The sequence below is a fragment of the Mauremys reevesii genome, linkage group 6 (assembly GCF_016161935.1).
Source record: "Mauremys reevesii isolate NIE-2019 linkage group 6, ASM1616193v1, whole genome shotgun sequence".
Classification (NCBI taxonomy): domain Eukaryota; kingdom Metazoa; phylum Chordata; order Testudines; family Geoemydidae; genus Mauremys; species Mauremys reevesii.
This window is the reverse complement of record NC_052628.1, coordinates 91,311,970-91,333,423: the sequence shown is the minus strand read 5'-3', so window position 1 is coordinate 91,333,423 and position 21,454 is coordinate 91,311,970. Positions and strand designations below refer to the sequence as shown.

The 21,454-nt window shown below is 40.6% G+C and overlaps 1 protein-coding gene across 9 annotated transcripts in view; it reads left to right on the top strand.

The window, feature by feature from the left end:
- The window catches only part of TRPM3 (transient receptor potential cation channel subfamily M member 3), a 600,384-nt gene that overhangs the window by 562,702 nt on the left and 16,228 nt on the right, over nucleotides 1-21,454 (top strand). For 8 of the 9 annotated variants that reach the window (XM_039544762.1, XM_039544757.1, XM_039544760.1 and 5 more), the window contains 3 exons: nucleotides 5,043-5,171; nucleotides 9,764-10,015; nucleotides 15,645-15,819. In XM_039544762.1, coding sequence (XP_039400696.1) covers nucleotides 5,043-5,171; nucleotides 9,764-10,015; nucleotides 15,645-15,819 — 556 coding nt within the window. The remainder of the gene's footprint in view (nucleotides 1-5,042; nucleotides 5,172-9,763; nucleotides 10,016-15,644; nucleotides 15,820-21,454) is intronic. The other variant, XM_039544758.1, reaches the window with a different exon arrangement.

Genomic DNA, 21,454 nt, shown 5'->3' with positions numbered 1-21,454 from the left:
GCATATACAAATGGTGATTTACGTGGACAAATGGGTGAGCCTGTAAATGTTGTAGACATATTTTTAGAAACAGCTGTCTCTAAGTACTATAATAATAGAGCCAAATTCTGAAGTCCACCATCAGGTAGTACTCCCATTGAATTTGTTGTTGGACTCAGTGGGAGCTTTGCCTGAGTAAGGACTCCATAACTGGGTCATAATTAATTAAAGTAGGTATCAGCTACTACAGCAGTGTACTTTCTTAGATCATTCTTGTTTTGTTTGGCTAATTTTCATGATCTACCTTCTGCTGAACCCAACCCCAATTTCAGCAAATCACAAAAAAGAACTCCCTATTTCGGGAGATGATCTGAAAAAAAAAATCATGCTTTCCTGCTGAGACCTTAATGATACATATATAAGCAACACAAACAGCTCGCTGTCAGCAGAGATCAAACCATGGTGGGGAGCAGATGCTAGTAACTCACTCCAAGCTGGCAATTGTCATCCAACAAGATACTATTGAACTGTAGCTAATAAATGTTAATCAAGTTGATGAATCTAAAAACTGCTCATCAGCAGTCCAGTATCATTATGAGTATCAATGTGCATTATTCCTACAAAGAAAATTCTTTCCACTGTAAGCAAAATGAGTGTCCTGGCTTGCACTACTATTTCAATCCTGAAATGGAAGAGGGAGATCAATACTACATTTTCATTTAGACCTGTTTCTACTATTTTAAGTCCTGAGGGAGGTCAGGGTCACTTATTAATGGATCTTGGCTAGATTCATCTTCCAGAGCAAAGTAAGGCTGTGGGGCCTGGCTGATTGGACTTGAATGAGAAATGCTGCAAAATGAAAGAAAAGCAACTTCCAGGTAAGGGTTAGAATAGCTCTGAAATCAGTCTGACTCATTTTTTAAAAAGAAGTATAGCCTAAAAATTATTCAAAAGAAATCCCCAAAATCTTTGTATCCAGGGTTCAACAAGCAGGGAAAGTGTCCATGTCAATTACACAATTGTCAGTATGAATGGCATATAAAATCATTCCATTATTCTGTGCCCACATCTAATACCATCATTCTTAATGTATATTGGAGTGGGCTAAACTCAGCGTCTTGTGACTGTTACTATTGAAATGGATGTTGTATTTTTACAACACTAATATCCACTCATTCATTAAAGGGACCCAATTCAACTTGGATTAGTGGGATTAGTTGCCAAGAACAGGCAAGATCTATCTAATAGGTACATTTTAACTCAAAAAAGACATCAAGAGGTGGGATCAACTGGCTTTCAAAGACACTGTCCCTATGTTGTTTTGCATGGGGAATAGGCCCATCATACTTTGAAGCTGTTCTTTCAATTAGGTAGCAACATTTTCAGTCCAGCCAGTCCCACTCAGATTGGACGTCTGTTGACTCAAAAGGACTAGACCCCAGAGCAGGTCAGCCTGGCTCTCCCTTTCCTTCAAACATGTTGAGAAGATCAGGTTAGCTCTAGAGAAACAATCTAATCACCAAATACAGATCTGAAAGAAGGGATGAGTCCATTTTCTCCTCCTGTTGTAAGTAGAAGAGGTAGATTTTAGCTGTGCTCATAATTATGGTCAATTTAAAGAATTTGTCTAGGTGGTTTCCAAGCCAGTGACTGAAAATAAAGCCAGCACTCAGTACTGCAAGCCTTATGCTTTCACACACTTCAACAAATTGTTTGTGTGAACTAATTGAATAGAGCAGAACTATGGACCCAATTCTGTTAGGTGCTGATCATTATCTATCACCACTGAAGTCACCACTATGTTGCTTCCAAAATACACAGTCCTACTATGTTGCTTCCTTTTGACCTTGTTACAGCTTAGGCAATAGACTTAGAGACTTAGACACAATAAAAAGAAAGAGAAACCTACTTCTTGAAATACAAACACTTGTAATAAGATGTCAGCGTTAACAGAACACACGCCTAACTCTCTATGCCTGGCACTGAAGATGTTCTCTGAAGAGTTTTACCTAAAATATTCTGTGTTATAGAGCTGTTGCTCGAACAGTGAGGTACTCACAGGGAAAAGAGAAGGGAACTGAGCACTGCAAAGTCTGACCAAAGTCAAATATCCCTGCCACAGAATTATTCCACAGTGACTCCATGTCAGTCGCCAAAGTTCCCTCACCAAAGGCTCTTAAGCAAAGTAAGCATTAATAGGATAGGAGGGAAGGTCTTCCCATGGATCAGTAATTGGTACAAAGACAGGAAACAAAGGATAGGAATAAATGGTCAGTTTTCACATTGGAGAGTGGTATATAGCAAGTCCCCAAGAATCTCTACTGGGACCAGTGCTATTCAACATATTCATAAATGATCAGGAAAAAGAAGTATACAGTGAGGTGACAAGGTTTGCAGATGATACTAAATTACTCAAGATGGTTAAGTCCAAAGCAGACTGAAGAGTTACAAAACTGGGCATCTGGGCAACAAAATGAGAGATGAAATTCAATGTTGATAAATGCAAAATGATTGACATTGGAAAACCTAATTCCTAACGATACATACAAAATGATAGGGTCTAAATTAGCTGTTGCCATTCAAGAGATTGTGGAGTCCTAGTTCTCTGAAAACATCTGCTTAATGTGCAGCAGCAGTCAAAAATGCTAACAGTGTTAAGAACCATTAGGAAAGGGATAGGTAATAAGACAGAAAATATCATAATTAAACTATATAAATCCATGATATGTCCACACCTTGAATACTGCATGTAGTTCTGGTTGTCCCATCTCAAAAAGATATATGAGAAGTAGAAAAAGTACAGAGAAGGGCAACAAAAATGATTAGTGGTATGGAACAGCCTCCCTGAGAAAAGATTAAAAAGACTGTGACTGGTCAGTTTAGAAAAGAGATGATGAAGGAGTGATATAAGATAGAGGTCTATAAAATCATGAATGGTGTGGAGAAAGGGAATAGGGAAGTGTTATTTACCCCCTTCGCCATGAAATTAATAAGCAACAGGTTTAAAAATAAGATAGGGAAGTACTTCTTCCCACAATACATAGTCAACTTGTGGAAAGTATGGCCATGGGGTGTTGGGAAAGCCAAAAGTATAAGTGGTTCAAAAAATAATTGGATAAGTTCATGGAGGATAGGTCCACCAATGGTTGTTAGCCAAGATGGTCGGGGCGCTACCCCAGGCTCTGGATGTCCTTATACCCCTGGTTGCCAGAAGCTGGGACTGATCTACCAGGGATCGATCAGTCGATAATTGCCCTGTTCTGTTCATTCCTGCTGAAACATCTGGCACCAGCCACTGTCAGAAGACAGGATACTGGGTTAGATGGACTATTGGCTTAACCCAGTATAGCCATTCTTATGTTCATAGTTTCTCCTAGTTGGCTTATTGGGGGTGCTTCGTTTATTTGATTTGTTTTTTTATAAATGGCCTGTGTCCCATACTAAAAAAAACAAACCACCATCTTTTTTCGACCCCCTATAGATGATAGGGCAGATAGCAGAAATATGAAGGGAGAGGACCAGAGCAGTTGTGCTGTGAAGCTTGGATAGAGGTGAGGATAGGTGGGTGAGCAACAGAAGCAGTTAGGCCAGAGCAGTAAGGATATAGATGGTCAAGGTGGTAGAAACAGTATGTATGATGACTAGACTAGATGCAGTATTACTCTGAGTCAGGGCAGGTAGTAGTAGTCACAGTTCAGGATAACTCCACCTGTATTCCCCCCTGTTGTCCACCAAGAGCACCCACACTAGGCTCCTGACTCCTCAGCTGTCACCTCTTTTGGGCACAGACCCACATCTCTCCCCCTCCTCAAAGGTTTTTCCAGGTTGCACAGTTCTTTGTCTATACTATGATATCCCCAGCAAGCCTAAGAAACCAGTGTTTGTGCTTTGCTTTCTCCCCAGAGGCTATGCCCAGTGTATTGCCCACAGTCATAAGTTACCACACAGCTCTTTATAAGCAAGCATGTTTATTCCTAAGGTGAAAGCATTACAGAGAAGACATTAAAAAATTAAAATAACCTATGCACATGCTAAAAGGCTTACCAGAGGTTGCACCAACTCCAACCTTAGGCTCTGGTAGGTGTCACTCCTTCAAAACATGCAACTGGGTTTTCCCCATGATTATAAACTCTTAACTGTCTCAGATTCAGAACCAGAACATCAGCTGGGTAGATCAGCCTCTTTCTTTAAACAGCTCAAGTCTTTGATCTCTAAATCCTGGAAACAAGTAACCAGCAGACAGTTAACCTCTCCTGGAGGATGTAGCTTCAAAAGGCTGGGTTTTTGCATAACTGGAGGTGAGGAATTTGCATTAATCTCTCCCTAGGCATTTTCCAGGAAATCTACTTTGCATTTATTTCCCCAAAAAGTCTATTTTTGGCACAATTTAATTATATTCCTTTAAACTCCACACTTCATATCACATCTTCCCCCTAGAGAGGTTACATACAATTCCTTCCCATAGTATTACATAAGACAATAAGGTTTTCCAAGAATGTTGCAGGAAATTGCCATATCTATCACAGCATCAACTTGGATACAGGGGATCCAGATTAAAAGGGTTGTGCATTAAGGGAGAGAAGGTCAGGGTGGGTCTGAGGTAGAGGAACTAGGTCAGAATGATTGTGTGTGTGGACAAGAAATATCAGGTGAATAAAAAGCAATAGGTAGGAGGGAAATGGACTGGATTGGAAATGTTCACAAAGGTGACTTAGGAAGTCTAGCTTTGATAGTGGCCTCCTGGAGAACCATAGAACCATGACTGATCCCATCAGGCGTAGTGAAGATCCACGTGAGCTGTGTTAACAATGATGGGAGTGGTTATACTTGTGAAGCAGCAGTAGCAATGGAGAGGAGACCTCCAAGCATTTATTTTAGATCTTCCATTTGTTATGCAGATTCAATTTGCATAGCTGCTGATGATGTTCTCCTCTCTGTTTTCAGATAGAAGATCTTTGCAAACTGAAATTAGGGTTTTAAAGCCACCTCAGAGGATCTGACTATGCTGTATAAACATTAGTTAGTGGTTACTGATGTCAAAAGAAATTTTTGTTTCATTACAGTTGGCATACATCGGGTACCTGATGCTATTCAACTACATTGTGCTAGTGAAGATGGATCGCTGGCCTTCTACACAGGAATGGATAGTTATTTCCTATATTTTCACACTGGGAATAGAGAAGATGAGAGAGGTAACATTATCCTGGATGAGCCAGAAACAGAAAGGAAACACAAATACTTTTCACATTTTTTTATTTGTTTGAATTATGTTTCTCTGAGTATTTTGTTAGGTGGACTTACCACAAAGTTTCCTTTTTTCCAGAAAAGCAGAAGGGATGTTGAAATTTCTATTGCTACATTTCTCCATTTTACTGTTTTCTTAGGGCTCTTCACAATGTTCCTCATAGGCATGGCCACTGAAGTAGAATTTTGGGGCTTGTTGTTTACCTTTAGGTGTGTGTGGAGGAGGTTAGAGAGAGGGTTCCAACCAGAGCCCCACATCTAAATACCCCCAAACTGTCTGAAAGCTTGGCTCTGCATTCAATATTTGCAGCTGTCCTATGTCTCCATAATGTGCTGAACCAAGACTCTGCATCCAAACATCCTGAGTTCTGGGACCATTCAGACCCATAACCAAACACTGTGACTCATTTTTTTTTTGAAGGGGGGGTTTCTCCTTCTTTATGTAAATGTTTGTTCACTAATTACATCAACTGATGACAGGCATCTCCCAAAAGATTTGAAAGCACTTAGAGAAAAAAGATGAACATCATTCATGAGTGCATTCAAAATTCTATAATTACACTGCTCTACAGCGAAAATGCTACTGAAATAAATGTAGTCAAACTTTACTAATTCTGGGTCACTGAGAACGAAAATGATGCTTAAAATTGTTGATTGGCTCTAGATTTCAAGTTATGCTATTGGGTCAGTATAAACGACCCTTTACTTGGGAATAGCGGAGGATAAGTGAGTTATAAAGGGAAGGGATCTCAATTTAAACCAGAAATGACTAAAACACATCTTTGACTGGATCTATGAATAAATCTATGACTGGGTTTGGACAGTACTTGCTTTTTAGGCAAAACAATGAATGATGCAATCTGAAGCTGGTATTGCATCATACATGATATGAATTGCATCATGTTATTCCTAGAAGTCATGGATGATGCAATCATAACGAAGCTTACATCATTCTGCTGAACAAATTGCCCTATATCAGCTCTAGAAATCATACAGTGTCGTGCTCTCTTATTTGTCAGTGTTTGATTTTGCAAAGGGACACATTTCTGTTTAGCCAAAGTGAGCAGAGATGCCTCATACTTGTGTGAACAGTGCAGATAACTTCTGCTATGTTTGTGGTGAAGTGACTTTTGCATCACAAAAGCGCAGTATAACCACTATGGTTAAGAAAGCCTATCACCTTTATTTTGGCTGTAAAATTGGAGATCAGGACAAGAGGCGGGCCCCACACATATGCTGCAACACTTGTGCAACAAATCTTCGCCAGTGGTTGAACAGGAAAAGGAAATCTATGCCTTTTGCAGTGCCAATGATTTGGAGAGAGCCAACAGATCATACCAGCAATTGTTACTTCTGCATGGTGCCTCCAGTTGGGAAAAGTGTGTCAAAGAAGAAAAAGTGGACTGTGCATTATCCAAACATTCCATCAGCTATACGCCCAGTACCCCACGGAGAAGAACTGCCGGTTCCTGATGCACCAGAATCATTCTCACTTGAGTCAGACGAGGAAGAGGATGAAACTTCTGGTCCTGAACCATCGATGTCACAGGACCCACATTTTCTCCCATCCTCCTCCTCTGAACCACACCTCATAACACAAGGTGAACTGAATGACCTTGTCAGGGATTTGGAACTACCCAAGAGTAAGGCAGAGCTGTTGGGCTCCAGAATACAGCAGTGGAATCTCCTGGCAGGTGATGTTAGGGTTTCCATGTTCCGTGACCGTCAAAAGGATCTTGTCCCATTCTTCTTCATGGAAGGTGATCTTGTAGCCTGCAACAACATTGATGGTGTGATGGCAGCCCTCAACATCGTTCACGATCCAGGTGAGTGGAGACTGTTCATTGATTCATCGAAGACGAGTCTTAAAGCTGTTTTACTGCATAATGGCAATGTTTTGCCATCGATTCCAGTTGGTCATGCAGTCCATATGAAGGAAACCTATGACAACATGAAACAACTTTTGAGGTGCATAAACTATGACCAACATCAGTGGCAGCTTTGTGACGATTTGAAGGTTGTTGCTCTCTTGCTTTGGTCTGCAGACTGGATACACGAAGTACTGCTGTTTTCTCTGCCAATGGGATAGTCGTGCAAGAGATTCCCGCTACATCAAGAAAGATTGGCCACTCCGACAGTCATTGGAGCCTGGGAGGAAAAGTGTTCGGCATCCACCACTTGTTGAATCAAGGAAGATTTTGTTACCACCCTTACACATCAAGCTGGGTCTGATGAAGAACTTTGTCAAGGCCATTGACAAAACACAAGCAGCTTTCAAGTACCTCCATGGAAAATTTCCAAGGTTAAGTGAAGCTAAGATAAAGGAAGGTGTCTTTGTTGGTCCTCAGATTCATGAACTTCTTCGAGATGATGCATTTGACCATGCACTGCGTGGCAAGGAAAAGACAGCATGGAAAGTCTTCCAGTTAGTGGCAATACATTTTCTCGGAAACAACAAGGCAGACAACTACAGGTTGTTGGTGGAAAACCTCCTCAAGGCATACAAAAGCCTTAGTTGCAACATGTCACTAAAGATACATTTTTTGCACTCTCATCTAGATTTTTTTTCCACCGAACTGTGGAGCAGTGAGCGACGAGCACGGCGAGCGATTTCACCAGGACATTGCAACAATGGAGAAACGCTATTGGGGCAAATGGAGCCCATCAATGCTTGCAGACTATTGCTGGACAGTGACAAGCGATGCTCCATTTAATGAATACAAGAGACAAGCCAAGAAGCGCCGAGTAGACACTGAATAGGACTAAACTATGTACATAATAGTTTTTGGCCTTTTGTTTCATAATAAATTTTATTTATATAACCCTTTTGCTGATTTTTAAAGTGTTACATAAACAAGACAGGTGAAATATTATCATGTAAAGCAACCATAAACACATGAAAGGACCTAGGTTTACAATTTATGATTAAAACTCTACTATCTACACAATATACATAGACATAAAATGTAAAAACTTAAATATCTTAGAAACAGTAGCCAATCCGTTGTTTTAATTGTCATATTTGAATTCAGCACATCAAAATACATAATAAATAGCACATTTTATCTCTGAAGCAGACGACTTCTCAAAAATTGTAGACCAGTGTTATATGAGAAGCAGAATTGTTTTGTCCTCTTCTGTCCCCTGTCCCCCTGCAGCTATAGCTGTGCCCTTTTCACTTGGCCTAATACAGGTTTATTTCTGCAGTGAGAGCACAGACCAAATTCAGCCCTGATGGGAGCAGGTGTATCTCCCATTGACTACATTTGTGCCCCTGGGCTGAATTTGATCTCGTCGTCAGACTCTGCCATCCATGTTTGCATTTTCACCGGCAAACCTATTTAAGTGCTTTTGAGGACTAGTGAAAAATTCATCCAAAAGCAATTACTTAAAAGTACAATGCAGGTTCAAAAAATTTGGGCTTTAGTTTTAAATCAAATGAATAGAGAGTTACAACATGGTGGAATAGGACAGTGATTTTGTGGGCACACACCCCATCAATCAGCCACCAGGGGGCTCTGCAGCACTGATAAAAAGTTGCAGAGAATTCAGTGGATGAAAACAAATGCTGTTAAATATTTTCTGTGAATATTTGTTCCATTTTTATAATCATTCACTTCAACTGTGTGTGCACTTTCCACAAACATTTTAGGAAGACTGTTTATGGAAAAAGAGTTCTAAGTGAAGGTTGGAGATTATTCACAGAAAACTAGACTACAGTTTGTCTAAGAATTGTGCTCACCAGGTCAGGGAGCGAAAACAGACCATATGACTATGCTCAAACGTACTCAAATTCCAAATGTAGAATACTCAAAACAAATTACTTGCAAACAAGCTAAAGGCAAGAAATTATTCATATAAATTGTTTGGTGAATAGTTTCAAATGACAAACAAATTCAGGGAAATTGTAAACTCCTCACAGATGATTTTGCAAACAGAACAGAAGCTAAATTCACAGAATAAGTCATTTTATGCATTATTTTCCCAACTGTGGAACTCAGTCTCCCAAAGCTATGTTCAAGTAGTAACATCAGTGTTTTGGATGAAATGCATAATCAAGGCCCTTGTGATCATTAAAGATCCCTGGCTCTTTTATGTGTAGTTTGGGAACACTTTTCTGTAGTTTCTTTAAATGAGATTTTTTATTATTATTATTAAACACCTTTCTACCTCTCTTCCTTTACCCTTTAGTTCAAAATTGGATCATTCAGTTTGGGAAATGGAAAGTGAACAGTGAATTTTTTGTCACTTATAGGGGATTTTAGAAAGATATATTCACAATGTGCTAGTTAAAAAAAAAGAGTTATTCATTTGTAAAACAAAACCAAATACATCACAGATGAAGTTTGATTGGCTAGACCACAAGGTATCTAAAGATGGGTCAGAAGCATGTACGGGATTCATGAAGGATGTCATAGCAGGGACTTCATCAGATTTGCTTTTGGCCTTCATAAAATATGAATGTTTGCCATGTGTTTTCTATGGGGCTTAAAGTGAAGATAACATAGATCCCCTTCTATCCTTCTTTCATGCCCTTCAGATATTGATGTCAGAACCTGGGAAGCTGTTACAGAAGGTAAAAGTGTGGCTCCAAGAGTACTGGAATGTTACAGACCTCATAGCCATTCTCCTGTTCTCAGTCGGAATGATACTTCGTCTGCAGGATCAGCCATTCAGGAGTGATGGGCGAGTCATATACTGTGTTAACATAATTTACTGGTATATACGTTTGTTAGACATCTTCGGCGTGAACAAATATTTGGGACCATATGTTATGATGATTGGGAAAATGGTAAGATAAGTTTCCTCATTCTTTCCATACTTTCTTAGCATTTGCTTGATTTTATTTGTTTGGGTTGGCGGAATTAAATCACTACAAATCACTAGTATTTTCCTATGATCCTTGCAATCAGTGCCTTTATCTTATGTCAGCATCATGGCAAACCCACATCCTCCAGATTGGCCTCATATGTAAGAGATCAGCATCTAGCTCTTCTCCAGGCTTCTACAGATTTTTATACGGGAATCTTATATTTTGTGTGGCAACCTCAGAAACCCCCTTTCAACAGCAAAGTTATCTCACTAGTTTCTGTGCCTCAGTTTACCCATGTATAAAGTGAGGAATAATAATTCTCACCTACCTTGAAGACATGCTTTGAGATCGATTTAATTAACTAATATTTTTGGAAATGCTTTCAGATCCTTACAAGAAGGATGCTATAATAAGGGTGGTGTGCTCATATATTGTTAATATTTATTATAATGGTGGTCTTGCGATAGCTTGCTGCCCCATAGCCTCATTTCCTTTTGTCTCCCATCCCAGGGGCATCCTGCTGACTAAAGGCCTCCTTAGTTCTTGCCCAACTGCACCTTTGACATACTACCTCTCACTTTCTTCTACTAGGATCACTTCCTGTCTTCCCCATCTTAGGCCTCATATCTGTGTTACCTTGATTTTCTTCTGTTCCTTCCTGGTGACGTCCCCAGTTGCTTCTGCAGAACTTTGTCAGGATCATGTCACATTTTATCTCTGGGGAAGCACCAAAAGGAACCCTCCCTGTGAGAGCTGAAAATCCATTCACGTGACCACAGCAGCTAGAGTTGCCAACTTTCTGACCGAACAAAACCGAACACCCTTGCCCTGCCCCTTCTGTGAGGCCCTACCCCACTCCCTCCCTCCCTCCATCACTCGCTCTCTCCCACTATCGCTCACTCACTCATTTTCACCAGGCTGGGGAGGGTCCCTTTTTGACCAGGTGTTCAGTTGAAAACTGGACACCTGGTAACCCTAGCATCTGTAATGGAGTCACATTGCATGTACATATTAGGGCATTAATGTTAACATGTTATATCTAATACAACACATATTCAAGTGTACTAAGTTAGAAATGCTGTGACATCCACAGCTTTGAATTTCCCCCCTTTTGTTGGTTTAAAATTTCAGCTGTAACATTGCATTAATGTTGGATATTTTGCATCTAAAGCCAGATTCTCAAAAGATAGAAAGTCAAGTCCACATACTAAAAGGCACCTTCAGTAGGTGTCCATGTAAAATAACTGCATGTAAATGCCCACGCGCACTGTATGAGTATGTATGTGACTAACTAGCCTCTTAAGTGCACATATATCAGATTTACATGTTCATGTTTTGTGTAGACTTGGGCTTCCATTTTTCAAAATTAGGCCCCGTCATGTATTCCAAATGTTTAGACTATATGTTTAAAAATCAATATTAAAATATCACTGACACATAGCAGAGATGGGCCAATTGAATATTAAATGTACCAGATAACACAAATGTTAATATTGCCTGATTAATATGAGGGCAATACTCAGTAAACCTAATAGCATCCACATTATGGTTCAGAAGTAGTCTTTTGCCTATTGAATCTGCCATGGAGAACACTTTATACTTTTAGCAGCAGACCCAGTCTGTAAACTACAGTATAACATCCCTCTCTCCTTGTACCAGTGGAGACGGGGACAATACCTGCTCCCTCCTCTGTTCAGCTAAGAGTTAGACTCACTTCTGGGCCTTGGATTAGGGGAAGCATATAGAACCCTACACTTCAAGGCAATGAGTGCCAGAGACCCCTAGACTTAAGATACACCAGTGCAAAATACTGGCTCTCTTCCTGCCAGAGTCACCAAAATAACCAGTTCACCCTCTCCTTAGTGTGTTACCTTCTTAGGGTCCGAACTGATAGCAAAGAATCAAAGGGAAAGACACATTTTAAGGAAAAAAGAAAGACCACAACAGAAACTGTTGAAAAGTATTTTTTCCTGCAGAAAGGCCTTAGAGAGTCTATGGATTCCTTCAGGGGAGACAAGGGAACCGTGATTACAGGACAGTGAATAAAGAGATCTCCCAGAACTGCAAAGTCCAAATAGAAAATACTCAAGATAACAACTGTCAGGGCCGGCTCCAGACCCCAGCGCGCCAAGCGCGCGCTTGGGGTGGCCTTTTGCCGGCAGGGCAGCAGGCGGCTCCGGCAGACCTTCCCCAGTCCTGCCTGCAGGAGGTCCACCGGAGCTGCGGGACAGGTGGACCTGCCGCAGGCATGACTGCGGAGGGTCCTCTGGTACCGCGGCTCGGGTGGACCTCCCGCAGGCATGACTGCGGAAGCTCCACCGTAGGCGCGGGACCAGCGGCACGTCTGTGGGAGGTCCCGCGGAGGCGCGGGACCGGCGCCCGCTTGGGGCGGCGGAATTCGTAGAGCCGCACCTGACAACTGTTGCTGCTGCAGATTACTGAAAGGAGAAAACAAGCTTCCAGACAGAGAGGAGAGAGGAAAAGATCAGACAGAAACCATTGCAATAGCTCCTGCCCCACCTCAGTCTAGTTTGTCCCAGATTGTAATTCCTCCTTGTGATGATCCATACCAGCACTGCAGCTCAAATTGCCTGTCTCATATAAAACTACAAAAGAATGTCAAAATAGCCATGTATTCCTCTGTTTGTCACTGGTACCATACACAGCCACATTTTTTTACCCATCTGCTCAGCAAAGGCAGCTTGGAGACCAATTTGCTACTGGACAGATTGTCAGACCTCTACTAGCTGAGGCACTGGCAGTCAGCATATGATGAATTGACATTAAGGTCACTGAATCCAATTCAGCAGTGACATAAATGGTAGTGTATGTTGCACCTTGGGGGTAGCAGGACCTGCAAATGGGCATAAGTAGCAAAATAATGTAATTTGCACTTCTGGGATATCCCTGCATGTGTACAAGAAGAGTAACCTCCCACTGCTTTGGTATTCTGTGGGGCCAGATGCATCCCTGCCAGAAATGGGTTCGACACCCATTGCAGGCATTGGGAGTTGTGCCCACATAGCCCTTGGAGCACTGGGGAAGGCATAAGTTAAAGTAGGGGGACTGCTTTATCTTACGCCCTTCTGCTATTTGATTTTCATACTTTATCCCTGCACTTCAGCATTTTTGACATACCCATTTTGCCCATACAGTGAATGCCCGATTGGTACAAGTTGCACAAATTTGCCATAACATCCATTTTCTGGCCACCTTATACCCAGTGTGTAACTGGCAGCCCCGTTCATATCACTCATATACTTATGTGCAGTTGCTTGCTCCAGGCTGTATTTGGGTCACCGACTACCTTTTTGTTTAAATCACGTTTCATTTTCGTTTTCTAGGTTCTATCTAATCTCCTCTTTCATTTCATGTGCCTGGGAAGTACACAAGTAAAGCATGTGAAGGATCTACTTGATTAAACGTATTTCTACCAAGCAAGCCTTATCACAGCTACTGTATTCTCCAAAAGGCCCATATTTAGTATAAACTGTACCATCATCCTATTTATATTTATGTGGAATTTTAAATCATAAGCAAAGTTTTAGACTCTTCAGACAAGGGGCCTTACTCCCTCAAGTATTTCATTACTTTCAATGTGTCAGAGGAAGGCAAATTACTATCTCTTCAGCTGTGTCTGTACAGAACCCAGCACAATGAGGCACCGATTGTCACTAGGGCCTTTAGGTGCTGCCAGAGGATTAATGATAAGTGTTACCACTGGATTCATTAAAAACAGTGCATAAAATTGTGCTGGCTGAAATTAAATCAGGAATGGGAGGAGGGCACTGGAGGTATAAAACAAAGAGGATGGTGCCTTTGAAATGGCTGGATTTGCCATTACCTTCTTACTTCAGTGACTGAATGTGCACATTTTTTAAATCTACTTTTTTATTTTTAAATAATGATATAATTCTGTACTTTTCACTTACAGGTAGGATGAAATGTCTCTGACATGGTGTCATGAGATTAAGAGGTGTATCAGACACTTTTCCATACACAGACTAACATCCAAACTGTGTTTCATTTGTCAGCAAGTTAGAAATTGCTGTGGGGCTAAACTTTTCTATATTTATAAATCTATTAAATAAATATATTGATACAGGAACAATTCACATTTTGTCAGCTAACTGAGCTTTTTCAAAGAGATGATTAAACTGTTGAACAATCAAGTTAAACTAGCAATTGGAATTTGGTACAACAGGCAAACACACCCTAATCCAATCACCAGTAAAATCCAAAGAAAGACTCCTATCAACTTCTTTGAGTTTTAGATCAGGCAGATTGAGAGGGCTGAGCCTAGAGATGAGACATCATCTTGCTTGTGGATGAGACAAAAACAAATGAACTCTTATTTCTAGCAACAAGAGCCCCAAACATCATGATTGCTGATAAACAATATACCAGAAGGTTAAAAAGGTTCTCTTATGGTAACATCCAAGATAATTGTCAACATGTTTGGTTACTTCCCTGACATTTTGGTACATCTGCCTGAAATCAGTGCTTGAGTTGGTGGGGGAAAGGGATGACATGCTCCAGCTTGGTCTCCACATGTTTTCTTTCTGCAGCAGTAGAGGAGCCTTAATCTGGTCTCTAAAATTGCTTCCCCATATTTTTCATACCACAATATGTTGTTAGTTAATTTATTATATTTATTTTTTCAGTTTACATAGCACCTATGATGGATATTCTAGGCATTCCCAAGGGTTACTCTTCCTTTAATATCCTTTCTTGGGGTTCTCATCCCTATTGCTAGTGCAACATCTGTCCCCAACCCCATGCCTAAGATCCTATCCAGTACCTACTGGGCCTGATGTGTGTGTATTGGGGCACTGAGGAGATCCCTTTTTCCTAAGCACTTCCCTGAATGCACAGACATTATAACCATGTGGTAATGAGTGATTTGCATATGCTAATGAGACACTGCAAAGGGGAGATGTATAGGGCTGAGCCCCTATGATATTTGCATGTTATCTTTTGAAAATTCATGCTTCCCTGAGTCCTCTGACCTCTGCTGGTCACCTCCAAACATGCTGGTCTCTGGTCCTTCTACGGATCTCCTATCTCACTGGTCACCACTGTGCCTGTCCATTATGTTGCACTAATGAACTGTTATGCCACTCACTATTCCAGTGTGACCAAGAGAGGTTGAATCCTTATGCTAGCGCCAGCCTCAGTTCCTTTCCCCTGGGACATTGTCTGCTGCTAGCTAAATAGATAACTACGCCCATGGCTGCCTGTCGTTTTTGTAGACGCCACCTGTAGCATAAGAACAGTGCTTCATCTTGCAAGTGTGGCCCAAACTGGGCTGGGCAGACATCAGTGAACTTATAGTAGTTGCAGGCAGCCTGTGCAGCTAAACAGTTGCTTATAATTTCAACCCAGCACACACACATTCATAACAAGCTTTGAAAATCCCACTGAAAATGAACTTGGCCAATCCAAGCACCCAATTTCCCCACTCACCACCTTTGAAAACTCCAGCTCATATGTACAAATTGTATCCTTAAACTTTAGAGTTTTTCATTATATCAAGGTTGAAACATACCCAAATAATTTTCTCTAACTCGTTTCCTTTATCTCTATTTCTCCCTCCTGCACCCTTTAGATGATAGACATGATGTATTTTGTCATCATTATGTTGGTGGTTCTGATGAGCTTTGGTGTCGCAAGGCAGGCAATTCTTTTCCCCAATGAAGAGCCTTCGTGGAAGCTGGCAAAGAACATTTTTTACATGCCCTATTGGATGATCTATGGGGAAGTGTTTGCAGACCAGATAGACCGTAAGCGTGTTTATGATTCTCATACTCCAAAGTCAGGTACCCAATTTTGATCAGGTGATGTCTTACAAGCTCATTTGTATGTTCTCAATAAATGGCTCAAGATAGGGGACTCATTCATTGAAGAAGATATTCACAGAAAAGCTATTACTAGTAGTGGCTAGTATTGGGGTACCAATTTCTGTATTGCTAAATTTTATCTTTTATATGTATATACATACATAACTTTGTAAAGTGATTGATTCTTTTTAAATGCTTAAGGGTGTTGGGGTGAAGAAAATCTAGGTATCCATGAGAGTTCATTGGTATATTTAGGACATAGCACTCCACTCCTTTTCCATCCATTGGTTTCATTTTGGAATGAATACATCAGTTTTGCTCAACTTGGTATTGAGAATCCAGTCTGAAAATGCTGAGCCAGCTCTTCAGCTGGTAAGTCGGCATAGCTGTACTGAACTGAATGGAGTTACACTGATTTACACTAGCTGAGGATTTGCTCCATCGAGTTTTGCTTTTACTGAGACCTGTTCACTGCTACCACCCTTATGTTAAATCATGTGATGCAACCCTTTGTGGACGGAGGATATATTACTAAAATTTTGTTTCATTATTTATTGAGAGGTGAGTGTGTGCTCAGTTCAGTGCAAATAGAATGGAAGCCATCACTTCCGATACATTCTCCTAAGGATTTATTTGGCTGGCAATCTGGAAAATGCAAGTTTCTATTTAAATTAAACCTCCTGGTGCCAACAGGCGAAGTATGGCAAAGGAGATAAGTGACCATGTGAAATGATGCAGAGTGAGGAATGGAAAAAGCTAAGAACCATCTTTTTAACAAACACTGACATGCAAGAGATGCTCAACCCCTTCATTTCTTCCTAAATGTGCATAGGTCTTGGAAGTACTTACAAATGAATATCTCTACTAATGGTAGAGAGAACCCATTGAATCTATATAAATATAGCAATTCAAATACTAGGTTCAGCCTTAAGGAAGAAGTGTGCTTCCATGATATATCTTGAGCTCATTCAAAATTGAAGAATTTAGAATGGTGTTTTGACTTTCCCTAGATTGTTTAGATCCAGATGATAAACTTATCTGCATCACCATTCATCCCCTTTAATGCCCTTTAGATGTAGACTGTGTGCTCCATGAAAGGTGACTCAGGAGAGCTCTATTTGCATTCTTTCTCATCATGTCCATGGAACCCTATGCCAAATGCAAATAGTCTCCTTTTATGTTACCCCTCCATTATGTTCTCAAAGGCAACATGGCATTCAAGCAAATAAATATCCTGAAACCCAGAGAATTTCTCCCTGTATTTACCTTTCCACTTGGTTCCATCTTTTTTTTCCTCCAGAAATCCATTTTACTTCCAAGGGTATAATAATTGGGGGCTGATATTATCCCTTTAAACTGTGGCTCACTTTTACAAATGGAATTCTGTCTGTCCCTCTACAAGTGGCCATTTATTGATGTTGTACTAAGAAACTACCATAGTGCAACAAGTGCGGCAGTCTGGCTGGATAAGAGGATTTTTTTTTTAAATGAAGTGCTGATTGTAGTTTAGAACCCTGCAATCGGAGAGAGATTATTTTAACATGAGTGGAGTATGGCTTTTGGGTATCTGTAACAGGCTGGCAGACTCTCTGTCCTTGCATAGGGATCCAGGGCTAATCTAGTGAATCATCCTGATGTCCAGTGCTTAAACCTTGCATAAAAATGCAGGGTAATTACTGCTGAGTCATAAAGGCAGGTGCATTATCTTAACTCCAACCAGGTATAAAAGAGTTGTTTTGTCCCTCTCCCTGAGGAAATTAGGGGTTTTAACAGATGAGGTCCTTCACAGAAACTCTAAGAGCAGCCCCTACTTCTTTCTCTGTGAGTAAGAGAGAGAGACAGACAGACAGACACTGTGCAAGGTATTAGAGTCTGCCATTCTCTTTCAGTGTTTTTCAGTACATCACAAAATATATGTTATCCCATGGAACGGAATGAAGAATGCACTAATTAACTGACACACAATTGTGTTTTTTTTTATATTGTTATTTTTTCACTGTTTGGAAATTTACTGCCATATATTCTCCACACTGTTCTAAGCTAAATCAGCCACTGTATTCTATTTAGAATGACTGTACTTTCTCAAATGTGATTCTAAGAGTGTCCTAAAAGCTGTTGTGCCATCTCTAAAATGTAATCAGATTTCACAACCTGTGGTTTTACTTTCCTCTTCATATTACACTGAAAGGATTGCTCAGTTTTATTATTATATTTTTTTAATATTTGTATTTTGGCCATGAATTCCAGATTCTGCCAGAGTGCTGATCTCTGGCTTGTTACACAATGGAGCTGCATGCTAGAGATTACTCGTGTCTATTTGAGAAATGTACAAAAAGTGTATGTTACTCTAAAATGTTTTTTTTCTTTTATCTCTTTCTTTGGATTTGTGAAGCATGTTGTAAAGCTGGCCAGATCCACCTCATCAACTGGCAGCCTGTCCATCCAGTAGATCTGCTCTTATTTTTAATTTTATCTCAAAATACAGCACTCTTAAAAAACTAAGCAGTCATATTTTTCTAATTTACTGTATGGACTGTATGTGTTTATATATATATATATATATATATATATATATATATATATATATATATATATATATATAATCAATGAATACCTGCATTCATCATTCATGTGAAAAAAAATTCTCTTAGTTGAAATTTTTATAGATGCTCAACAATGCACTGTGGACATTGAATCTCACTAGCAACTCAAAAGTGGGGACAGTTATACCCTGACTTCCGGGAATTAATATATAACCCAGTGGTATGCACTATTACATATACAGTATATAAATACTATATTCATATAGATTATTGGCTAGCAATCAGTCATAAATAGGGCCCTACTAACAGGGCCACCCACAGGATTCAGGAGGCCTGGGGCAAAGCGGGGGAGCTGCAGCGCTTGTACTCACCCAGCGGTGGTCTGGGTCTTCAGCGGCGGGGGGCCCTTCAGTCGCTCTGCGTCTTCAGCAGCACTGAAGGGTCCCCCACTGCCGAAATGCCACCGAAGACCCGGACTGCCACCGGGCCAGGGCTCACGGGGCCCCTGCGGGGCCCAGGGTCTGGGACAAATTGCCCCACTTGCCCCCCTCGGGCGGCCCTGCCTACTAAATTCACAGTCCATTTTGGTCAATTTCATGGTATAGGATTTTAAAAATCATAAATTTCATAATTTCGCTATTTAAATCTGAAATTTCATGGTATTATAATTTTAGGAGTCCTGACCCAAAAAGGAGTAGGGGGAGTTGCAGTACTGCTATCCTTACTTCTGCGCTGCTGCTAGCGCTACACTGCCTTCAGAGCTGGGCAGCTAGAGAGCGGCAGCTGGTGGCTGGGAGGCCAGCTCTGAAGGCAGAGCTGCCACCAGCAGCAGCAGCACAGAAGTAAGGGTGGTATGGTATTGCCACCCTTACTTCTGCACTGCTACTGGCGAGGCACCACCTTCAGAGCTGGGTGCCTGGCCGACAGCCAACGCTCTCCGGCTACCCAGCTCTGTGGGTGGCAATACGGCGACCCCTCTCCCCACCCACACACACACAATAGCCTTGTGACCCCTTCCGCAACTCCCTTTTGGGTCAGGAGCCCCAGTATGAGAAACACTGGTCTCCCCATGAAATCTGTATAGTCTAGGGTAAAAACAAACAAAAGACCAGATTTCACAGGGGAAGATCAGATTTCACCATCTGTGACGCGTTTTTCATGGCCATGAATTTGGTAGGGCCCTAATCTTAAAGGAAAAGAAATAGAGCAAAACTTTTAAGATTGTTTAAAACATGTTCACTTTTTAAAATAAGTTAAACAAAAAGATAAAGTTAGTCCTAAAACTGAAACTAGAAAGCAGTTTCTCTCAGACAGACACAATCTTGTTTATTGCAGAAGGACGGGCTGGATGAGACAGGGAATTGGTAATAGAATTTCACTTTTAGATTGCCATTTCTAATCCAGCTCAGACTGGCATTGATTGATAGTGACTCCCAATCAATTGCTGATTAGTTGTTTCAATGCTTTTCTAGTGGACTAGTGTCCTCATCATAAAATCTACCATGGCAATTTGCACTAATTGGTACCCTTGTTGGAAATCTGAGCAGAGAACCCAAAGATTGAATTGCCACAAAGAATTAATAGTTTTCTGATCCCTAGAACCCATCCCTCCAGAAAAAAACAGGTTGCGGGTGGGGGGGGGGTGGAGACGGCATCAAAGGAAAGCTTGTGATACTGTTGTCTATAGTGTGCCTGTTCTATAAACAAAGGGTGAGTTTGGCAGGTAGTCTTATATGTGGTCAGATAGTAACTGTAAAATGACAACTTGATGGACAGCAGTCACCATTAAAATCCAACACACAACATTCTTAGAATATGAATTTAGAATATGGAATAACTGTGATTGCTGTTGACAGATATTGACTTTTTAATGGCAACCCCTGTATGTTGGCTCATTGTCTTCTACGTAAAATTTGCTTAGTGTATAGATCAAAACAAGATTTTCTTTCCAACTGACAGCATTTCAAAAGCAACTAAAAATCAATCTGGATTCTTTCGGCTCCCTACATCCCCTTATGGAAAAATCCCATAGAATTGTAATAGACAATGATGGAACCTGATTCTCCTCTCATACCTAACAAATCTTTATAGGTTTTTGAATCGCCGTATAGAATGTAACAAAAAATTATATCCCTTGTATAGAATTCTCTAGACGAGAGGGAGAATTCTGATCTCAACTCCCCAACCAGGGGTTAAAGGAAGTCTAGTGTTGGGCAGTGGTTGGTGGTCCGCCAGGTCTATGGCAACAAGGTGGGAAGAGAGTTAACAAGAACTTAGTCTAACTGGAGAAAGGCATTCTCACTGTTCAGGAATACCAACTGCTACACTACAGTTCTTATTGGAGCAAGATGACTAGAAGAATATAGAATTCTATAGGATGGTTAAAATGAAATATAGAAAGGATATATTTTTCCTTTAAATTCTATGGACCCAGTTCACATTTACACTTTACACCATTCTGGTTGCCTAACAGGGCCTTAAAGTGAGTATAAATTGCATCTACATCCACTTGAAAGCCACTTAACATTGCCAAAGCACAATAAAAGTGCCCGATATGAATGAGAATTCAAGACCTATAGATTTTATAATAATTTGCATTGAGCCTTATTATATTTCTGTAGACTCTTTTCAGTTTCAGCCTTCTTGCATTTCTATGAAACTTTCTCATAAGGGCCATCACCCTTATTCTAGAATTAGAACTAACAGTAATTTTGTACAAGATGGAATGAAATGCACCTTTGCTCTTCTGTGACTATACTGTACGTTAACTATGCATCACTGACAGATTTTGTTAATATGCTAGATAGACATACTGGGTGAGATTCCTACAAGGCCTATGTACCCTTGTGTGGGGTTTTTTCTTCTCTTGTTGCAAATAGGTTTATTGTTTTTAATATACGGAGAAGGAAGGAACTAGAATTAGAGGGATCAAGTATAGAATAAATAGACTTTCAGTATAAAATGTGACTAAAGCACCAACACTGCAAGGCACAACAGATATTTGGAGGAAATGTTTTAGCAGAACCCAGGACAAA